This window comes from Sinocyclocheilus rhinocerous, unplaced genomic scaffold, assembly GCF_001515625.1.
Source record: "Sinocyclocheilus rhinocerous isolate Xijiao unplaced genomic scaffold, SAMN03320098_v1.1 scaffold474, whole genome shotgun sequence".
Taxonomy (NCBI): domain Eukaryota; kingdom Metazoa; phylum Chordata; class Actinopteri; order Cypriniformes; family Cyprinidae; genus Sinocyclocheilus; species Sinocyclocheilus rhinocerous.
This window is the reverse complement of record NW_015644625.1, coordinates 814894-824442: the sequence shown is the minus strand read 5'-3', so window position 1 is coordinate 824442 and position 9549 is coordinate 814894. Positions and strand designations below refer to the sequence as shown.

General features: G+C 37.2%; 1 protein-coding gene across 1 annotated transcript in view; it reads right to left on the bottom strand.

Moving 5' to 3' along the window:
• Positions 1-2982: 2982 nt before the first annotated feature.
• trappc11 (trafficking protein particle complex subunit 11) overlaps positions 2983-9549 on the bottom strand; it is a 16720-nt gene continuing 10153 nt past the window's right edge. The window contains exons 18-30 of the mRNA XM_016576298.1: positions 8734-8864; positions 8503-8658; positions 8212-8399; positions 7776-7924; positions 6169-6290; positions 5942-6061; positions 5710-5775; positions 5300-5456; positions 5099-5210; positions 4802-4893; positions 4164-4297; positions 3602-3769; positions 2983-3352 (exon numbers count right to left, since the gene is read on the bottom strand). Of these exons, the coding sequence (XP_016431784.1) occupies positions 3311-3352; positions 3602-3769; positions 4164-4297; positions 4802-4893; positions 5099-5210; positions 5300-5456; positions 5710-5775; positions 5942-6061; positions 6169-6290; positions 7776-7924; positions 8212-8399; positions 8503-8658; positions 8734-8864 (1637 nt within the window). The 3' untranslated portion in view covers positions 2983-3310. The remainder of the gene's footprint in view (positions 3353-3601; positions 3770-4163; positions 4298-4801; positions 4894-5098; positions 5211-5299; positions 5457-5709; positions 5776-5941; positions 6062-6168; positions 6291-7775; positions 7925-8211; positions 8400-8502; positions 8659-8733; positions 8865-9549) is intronic.

The following is a 9549-nucleotide window of genomic DNA, read 5'->3' as shown; positions in this document are numbered from 1 at the left end:
CCTACTGTAGCCAAAGCACAATAAACTCATTTAACCTCTTCCAGAGCCCATATTTACAAAATAGAGACTTCTGGGAATCCATACTCTGGTCTCAAGAGACCAAGTCAATCATTTCGTCTCCAAAAGCATCCAAAAGAGTTAAACAGCACAGATGTGAAAATTTGTCATGAACTTGTACACTCAGTGCCAAGAAGGGTCAGAGCAGTATACTTTAAGTTCTGGAGGACATACTAAGTACTAGAATATTATACATTTTCTGAATTAAATCTCGGGTGTACTCATTTCTGCAATCCTTCATTTATACAAAATTGGCTAATTTACTTATCTTACAGAAAATATTGGCATATATTTTGTTGTTTTTATTAAGTATATGTTTAATATGTTTAAATTTGGCCATCTTTCCATTAATTATATTAGTGATCATTAAGAAAATACATCTTTTATATTTATTCAGAGGGGGTGTACTCATTTATGCTGTGCACTGTATTTCAGCTTGTCATGTAGGTTTTGGCGAGAAATTGGCAGGCCATCATCCTTTGATAAGTCCTTTTATGAAAGGGGCGTGCCGTAAACGGCTGGTATTTAGACAGATGGTTCCTTTATGGGATTTATCCATCGTCCTAGAAGCCCTTTCTCAACACCCTTTTGAGCCATTGTGAATTCATAATGTCCGGTAGGGCTCTTCATATGTATGTGAGGAGAACAGCAGGCTTTAGGACTCATGACCAGCTATTTGAGTCGTGGGCTACTCCTCACAAAGGGAAGCCATTGCCTCGTCAACGTCTGTCTCATTGGATCATAGATGCTATACCTTTAGCTTATATCTGCAAGGGTATTCAACTGCCCAAGGGCTTGAGAGCCCACTCCACTCGGGGCATGGCTACATCATGGGCCTTACTCAGGGGAGTTTCTGTTCAAGATATTTGTTCAGCAGCAAGTTGGGCTACGCCACATACTTTTGTGCGGTTTTATAGACTGGACGTGTCTGAGCCATCCTTAGCACACGCAGTGCTGGGAGCCAGCAGGTCGGTGCCCATTTAATTGTTTTGTTGGATAGCAGCGATATGGGTGCAATCTGGGAGTGGTCTATATCTCCCATAGTGTAACACCAAGCGAAGTTAGAAAAAGAACTATGGGTTACTTAACATAAACCCGGGTTCTTTGATAACAGAGTGAGGTGTTTCACCAGCACTTCCCTCCATGCATGGGTACGGGAAGAAATCTCTCTATAATGACTTTGGTAGGGGTCGACCTGACTGATATAGGTGGGGCGGAGCCTGGTCAAAGACAGACGTGTCATAGGAGCTTCCGCAGTTGGTCACGCCCAAAGCGATTCCCCATAGTGAAACTCCTCACTCTGTTATCATAAAATTCAAGGCATTGATGTTTGCCTACAAAACCACCACTGGCTCTGCACCCCTTTACCTAAATTGATTACTTCAGACTTATGTGCCCTCTAGAAGCTTGCGTTCTGCAAGTGAACGGCGCTTTATTGTGCCATCCCAAAGTGGCACAAAATCACTTTCTCTGACTTTTAAATTAAATGTTCCCTCCTGGTGGAATGACCTGCCCAACTCAATCCGAGCAGCTGAGTCCTTAGCCATCTTCAAGAATCGGCTAAAACACATATCTTCCATCTTTATTTGACCCTCTAACTCTAGCACTCTCTATTCTAATTCTATTCTTTATTTTTTTTTAAACTTGCCCCTTTTAAGACTTGCACTCTATTTATTTACTAACTACTTGTTTTCTTTAAAAAAAAAAAAACACTTGCTTCTCTAATCTTTTTGCATTCTATCTATTTGTTTTCTTTTTATTTATTATACAATTATAATTCTGACTTTCTGACTTCTTCTGATTAACAAAAGCAAAAAAGGCCTCTAACACTAGCTTGCTCTATTCTTTTTCTATTCTATCGGTTTTCTTTTTATTTATTATATGATTTAAAAAAAAAACTTGCTACATGTACTGCATTAAGCTAACTGAGACTTGTTATAGCACTTGTATATCATTGCTCTTTTGTTGATTTTGATTGCTTCCATTGTCCTCATTTGTAAGTCGCTTTGGATAAAAGTATCTGCTAAATGTAAATGTTATCAAAGAACCCGGGTTTACATTAAGTAACCCATCGTTTCCCTTTGTTTCAGTAAATGTAGAGGCAGTTATTACTGGAATCTAAGCTCAATCCTGTAGCGTCTGGACCAATCATTAATTATAACTAGTTATGATTAATTATTCATATTTCCCCATGAGCTGATTCGCTACTATCCACAATCACACAAACATTCTGTGTATGTCTTGTTTTATTAATTAAAAGAAATGTGTAAATCTCACACACACGCTACATTGTGTGTGTGTCCATAACCTCACGTAGCCTTGTTTGTTTCCAAGTCTGTGAGCCGTAAAAGAGGAAATGAGAACAAAGAGACTTGTCACCTAGGAAACAAAATCAAACTCTTGATACCGGTTTTGCTTCATAGGAACCCAGCAGGTTTGTATTGTAAAGGCAATGTATTTTTCTTACCTAAATGTGAGGTTGCCTACAGAATAAATTGAGTTTAAAGGAATAGTTCACCTCAAAATTAAAATTCTATATTATAAGGCTGATGAGAGGTATTGCACAAACTTCTTTTGTGTCTGGTGAATGCACCAAATTTGAACTAAACTTTATCTGAAACCAGCTGAGAAGTGCTCTGGATTCTGTTTAGGATCAACTTTCTTTTTACCTCCACAAGTCAAACAAATGGTCACATGGTCGGATTGAATCCTGGAGTATTTTTATTACATGTTTTTAGATGACATTTTCTTAATATCCACAGTAAGATTATTAAAAATGGCTGAATTAATTTGTGTAATTTAAATGTATAAACAAATATAAAAATCTTGTATAGTGTGTACAAATGGTGAGATTATCTACACTTCTGCCCAATCACAGAGCATCTCTTGAGGGACACAAGCCACAACAACTTCATGACAATGAAGCAAAAAAAAAAAAAATTTATTCAACAGCTAGTTTCATGTCAGTTTAATGATTTCTAACATTATTTATCAGTTATTTTGTTTTAGTTACAAGGTTATTTTCATTAACATTTTAGAGAATAGGAGTACTGTAGATGAAATCTGTTATTTAAAAACCAAATTGACAAGCAACAATCTAGACACAACTAAATCAACTGAAATCCCTAATATTTCATTCACAAGTTCAAATCATTAAGCTGTAAACACACGTTCTCCAAAGAATGTTCAGCCTTCATCCTGCAATAGTATCCATGACAACGCTTCCGAGTTGGGAGATGTGCTCCTCTCTTCCTCACGCTGCTTCTATGGAAGTGTCTCCATTTCTGCCCTGAGGCTGAGAAATCAGAACAGACACGATACAGCGACCATTACACACTTGAAACTTTCTCACACACAAATTTAGTTTCATCCATTACGGCTGGGCAGAATTTAAGAAATGGCTCCCATTCAATTCAGTTTGAATTTGAATGGAACTGGTCACACTCACAGGATGCTCAGCTCAATTCTGATTGGTACACAACGTTATCTGACATCAAGATTCATTTGATGGATAAAATTGTTTGAGGCGTGTTAAAAAAATTACCTTGACAAAGATGCGTGAAGGCAGGAAGCGACGTAGCAGTTGATTGGAGATGTTTGGAAAGCGCAGCAGGTTGATGTTGAGCTGAGGAAGGACTTGATATCCCGCCATCAGAGGATAGAAATTATACAACATCTCCTGTTCTGCACCGGGCAAAATCCTCATTCGCACCTGCACACAGACATGGAATGAGAACGAGACCTCCTGAGTGAATGAGTGGCAGTTGGAACAGAAGTTTAAGGGTTGTGGGTTTGTTGATAATCAGTGTGTAAAGAGGAACAAACATTTTTATTTTATTTGCTACTTGTTCGATTACTCTTCTAAGAGAATTTTGCTTCACTCTCTGTATAGCTTTCAGACACCCTTAGACTAATTGTGAGTGAATTTACTCTGGATGTGTTTTTTCCATTAGTTTTTATTAAGACACATTAAAAGTTTCTTTATTATTGAAATAAATGTGAAAAGGGAAAAGCACGCCCAGATGCTCTAAAATATATCCATTTAGTTTAGTATTCATCAAATAAAATGTATGTGAAGGAAACATGAAGCCACCTTCTGCACTGACCTGTTTGAGTCCACTAAACATAAATGCATCGCTGGGCTCCACACTGATCTCGACATCCTGAACCAGCCCGGTTCGATTCTCCAGATGGTACCGAACAGGTAAAGACTCGCGCACACGACCAAACGATGGCAGCTCTAGAACATGAGAGGGTAAAGGTCTGTTCACAGCAAGAATGATAACAATAATTATAACTATATTTGCATCGTCACCAACCAATGCTAACGGCAAGATAATGTCGAAACTAGTACTAAGAGAGGTCATTTTATTTTACAATGTTTGCTGTGTAGAGCTTCTCCGCAATGTCTTCTGCTGTTTTAATTGTGTGAGCCCTTTAAATTGCACTGAATTCAGCTGTCAGTCTTTTATCGTTAATCAGCTTGAAAAATCATTCTGAAAGTGATCCCAACAATATCATTCCTCTATATCGTCCAAATTGTGGCGTGAACCGCATTGTTCTCTTGACTTCAGGATGATTTTTAGAACTTGATCTTTATAGTTGTAGTTACTGTTATCATTCTTAGTGTGAATGGACCTTAAGAGAGGACGGACAGAATGAATTACAAGACTGAGAAAGCACATAAGACTGGTCTCAAATTATTCAATCTATACTGCTGATTTTAATATAAAAACAGACTGACCTGCATGGACATAAAGTGGAATATTCTCGACCATCACATGTGGCAGAGTAATGATCGTTCTCACCATTGATGTCTCAGCAAATGCTGACTTTCTGGATTAAAAAAGGTTATACAGGAAATTAAAAGCTGTGTGCTTTTATAATTGGTTACAGAGTATTTATTTAAGCAAGTTATGAATGTACACACTTTAACATTCTTTATAGAAAATGGCTCATAAGACAATAGCATGAGAAAAGGAAAGACATCACTTGCACGTAATATACAGGGTAAAAGTGAGAGTATATAGAGTGCTATCACCTCTTCCAGGAAATGATGTAGTGTCCAGATGCCACAGTACTGGTGCCGTTCTGAACAGGAGGACATTTGAGCAGGAAACACTCACTGGCACATTCGCTGGTCTGAAGCGTGACTGGACACACAGCAGAAATGAATTACAGTCAGGCCCTAAATAAACATATTTTCTAAAAAATACCACCATCAGAAATAAAGTTCTCCCACCTCCTTCTACTTGACTCTGGGGCTGATCGATGGCATTCATACTGGAGGCCAGCTGCACTTCACTGTTCACCAACTCGATCGGCCACGGAGACGCGCTCAAAATATCCATCATCAACAAGAAAGGGATGTCCACATATACACGCTCCAAATGCTCAAACTGACACACACATACACACACACACATAAAACTGTACCAACCTCACAAAATATGTCTTTTTAAAACTGTGGACACAAAAATGAAAAATCTGTCATCGTTTATTCATCTTCATCTACAAAACATCTCCTTTTGTGATCCATGGATGAAAAAGTAAGTCAGGTTTAGAACAAGATAAGATTGAGTAAATAATGACAGAATTTTCATGACTGAAGTATTAATATATTACTCAAGTGTAAGGGAGGGCAGCTCTTACCTTACTGGACACAAACTTCATAGCCACTTCAAATGGAACAACCGTTTCTAATGTAACCGTTTCATCCTGCAGGCGAAGAACAAACACACAACGGTGTATAGATTATGCCTCAAGAAACTAGGTTGCGGTGAAGTTTATGTCTGGCTCCGACATAATCTTTACAAAATCTTTCCGTAGCATTCAACAAGCATTTGCATGGCTTTTGATGACAGGGTGTTGGGATTCTGCGTACTTTGTGACATTTGCAGGTGATGTCCTTGCCCTCGACCGTGGCACTCACAGAATAAGCCACGTGAAACAGTAATATTCTGGATCCAGTGCTCACGCAGCGGATATACAGAGGCTTCACAATCTGACACACAAGAAAACATGTACACAACTTTACACTGAAGTCAAGATCACCTGATGACCAGTTTTAAATCAATTAAATCTGTAAAACTCGGTGAAAAGAAGCAGCACCTTCTGTCCAGGATGCAGATCTCCGAGGGGAATGTCAGGAAGCAGGGCAGGATGAGAATCATCACACACCTCAGTGCCGTTTAGTGTGATTTGGGTTGACTGTGTGAGATTGGCATCCTGACCTAATAGAAACAAAAGAAAAACAAAAACACATAAGCTGTTATGTTAAGCTCTCACAAAACACACACTCTTAAGCAGCAAATCAGAATGATTTCTGAAGATCATGCGACACTGAAGACTTGGAGTAATGAAACTGAAAATTCATGACAGGAATAAATTACATTTTTGAAATAGAACGGTTATTTTAAATTGAAATAATATTTCACATTATTAATGTTATCAAATTAGCGCAGCAATTTTTTCAATTAATCGGATAAAAAGCCTTTCTTTTTTTATTGACAAAATACACTATTGCACTTGCTGCCCAATGCTGTCCATCAAACAGACATGCCAACTGAATGCTATAAACATACTGTATGGTGAATATATCTATATCTATGCTATACATTATGTGCGAAAAGAGTTATAAAGCACAGTTTAAATGGAGAATTTAAATAGACAAAAGACCTACACTACAAATGGGGATGATAATGAAGATAATAAAGAAAAACACAAACTCAGTGTTAACAGATGAGAGCAATGTTCTGCATGAACACACACATTCACTCTAAATACATTAACCTGTTACTTCCATTTCTTTAATATGTAAATGCAAGGAACATCTTAAATTTATATTCAATTACACACTGTTATCCCTTTACAGTTACTATAATAAAATGCTTGAATTACAGGTTGACTTTTAAACCTAAATTTAACATTCAATAACAGATATTTCAGTAAAATGAGTATTTTTGCGCTTCATATTAATTTTCTCCCTCTCTACTGCGTTCAGTCTGTTTGAAGCACTGCCGCTTGTTCAGTCAATTCTGAAGTTTAATGCAGACTGTCAGGATGAGCCTTCATGCAAAATAGAAACACTTGCATGAATATGTAACATTTACAGAAACTTCAGTCTGTGTGCATTGAATTTATTTAATACACGAGTTTCACAATTTGAGTTGAATTACTGAAATAAATGAACTTTTCCACGACATTCTAATTTATTGAGATGCACCTGTATACGTAAAAAGAAAGTTTGGTTCTGAGGAATCATATCACACATTAAGCACACGCATCTGTCAAAGTGCCTGACAGGACGAGCCATGTTAATCATTACGCTAACGCATTAGCTTGAAGTTTAAAATAAAGCATTCGCATGTTTTGGGCAGCTTGGATCATGCACCTTTCCCGAAGTAGCTCACTCTGTTTCTTCCACTATTAGATTCATTTAGATTGATTTGGTCCATAGAAATGCGTTATTCAGTGGTATAATTTGACACGACTGGCGGAAGTCTTCCATGCATGATGGGCAGATGCGACTAACCGATAATGACATTTGTTGTCGATGATTTTCATTATCGATTAGTTGTTGCAGCCCTAAATGATACCTCAAATCATGTCTTTTGAGAGGCATGCTATTACTTTTGTAAGCAATTTTTCTTACGAAAATGTAAAAACCATTTACTAAAACATAATGAGATTTTTGTTCCAGACAACACAGTATGTACCTGGTTTGAGGCCTGCAGTAAGTTTAATGTCTTTGGCCACAGTGTCCTCTTTTGATTGGATGGTAACAATCATACAGTACATCTCATTGGTCAGTGCTGGAGGCTCATGAGTCAGCTGTACAGAGATTTTGGGCACTCTGGAGATGATCCTAAAAGGGCATGATGGGAAGGAAAACATTGCAGTTTTATGTTTATAATTCTGAAACTGTATCCAAAAGAAATGCTTCTTGAAATGTGTATTAAGAAATTAAATAAGTTCCATTTTGATTTCATGCTGACTAAATATTTCTGTACTGACAATGACATAATAGATTTCCTGATTTTTCTTAAATGATTTTAGCAAATGGCTGCAATATAACAAAGAGTGAAAAATTTAAGGGGGTCTGAATACTTTCCGTACCCACTGTATATATATATATTTTTTTTTTAAACTTACATAGTGCTTGACTGTATAGTAACTGTGTCCCAATCCACCTGCTGCTCTGGGAGGCGTGTTCTCCTCTTAAAGGAGCGGGATGCCTGCAAAGTCTCATGGGAAGAGGCAGCATCCCCCCAGCCACCCCGCCAGTTCAGATAGACGTATCGGGCCGTCTCTCTGCCTAACATGAGTCCCACACTCGTAATCTGAAAGACAAATACAGACAAAAATCAAACAAAACATACTATGTGATTAGTTGTGATACCACTAAATCTGCTGAAATGAAATGAATTAAAATATATATTTCACCTCAATCTTCTTTCCAACATCTTCTGTTTTGGCTACAAATTTGAAGCAGTATTTGCGGGTTTTGCCGGGGACAAGACACATGTTCTCCTGGGTGGAAGGTTCTAGAATATCCTTCCCTTTAGAGGCATCCTCCAGCAAACAGTACTGGTTATACTCCTGCAATTCAAACACATCCACTGAGAAATGGAGTTGTGCATGTGTGTGTGTGTGTGTGTATTAGGTGTGCTGTACCTGGTTGCTGAGGCTGACACATAGTTTTGAGAAGCGCACAGGATGTGGGCAGTCAGCTCTCACATAGACGTGTAGCTGGACAGGCTCATCTATGTGGAAACTAGGGGACAGGAACTTGGCTTTGCACTGAACTGAAAATTTTTTTTTAATAAATCTGCAAAAATGTCAACAATTCTGTGTTTTTCTGTCAATATGGGGTGCTGTGTGTACATTAATGAGGAAAAAAAATTAACTTAAATGATTTTAGCAAATGGCTGCAATATAACAAAGAGTGAAAAATTTAAGGGGGTCTGAATACTTTCCGTACCCACTGTATATACATCTATAATATATATGCTACTGTTCAAAAGTTTGGGGTCAGTAAGATTTTTTTTTTAAAGAAATTCACATTTTTATTCAGTAAGGATGCTTTAAATTAAACAAAATTGAAATTAAAATATTTGTTACAAAAGATTTTTAACTTTCTGACCATAAAAGAATACTGAAAAAAATGTATTACAGTTTCCACAAAAAAATTAAACACTGATAATCTTAAGAAATGTTTCTTGAGCAGCAAATCAGCATATTAGAATGATTTCTGAAGGATCATGTGACACTAAAGACTGGAGTAATGATGCTGAAAATTCAGCTTTGCATCACATGAATAAATTACATTATAAAAAATATTAAGAGTTATTTTAAATTTGAATAATATTTCACAACATTACTGTTTTACGGCGTTTTGTCAGATAAACGCAGCCTTGATAAGCATAAAAGATATCTTTCATGTCAGGTTTGGAGCAACATGAACTATTACATTAATTAATTTTTTTTTTT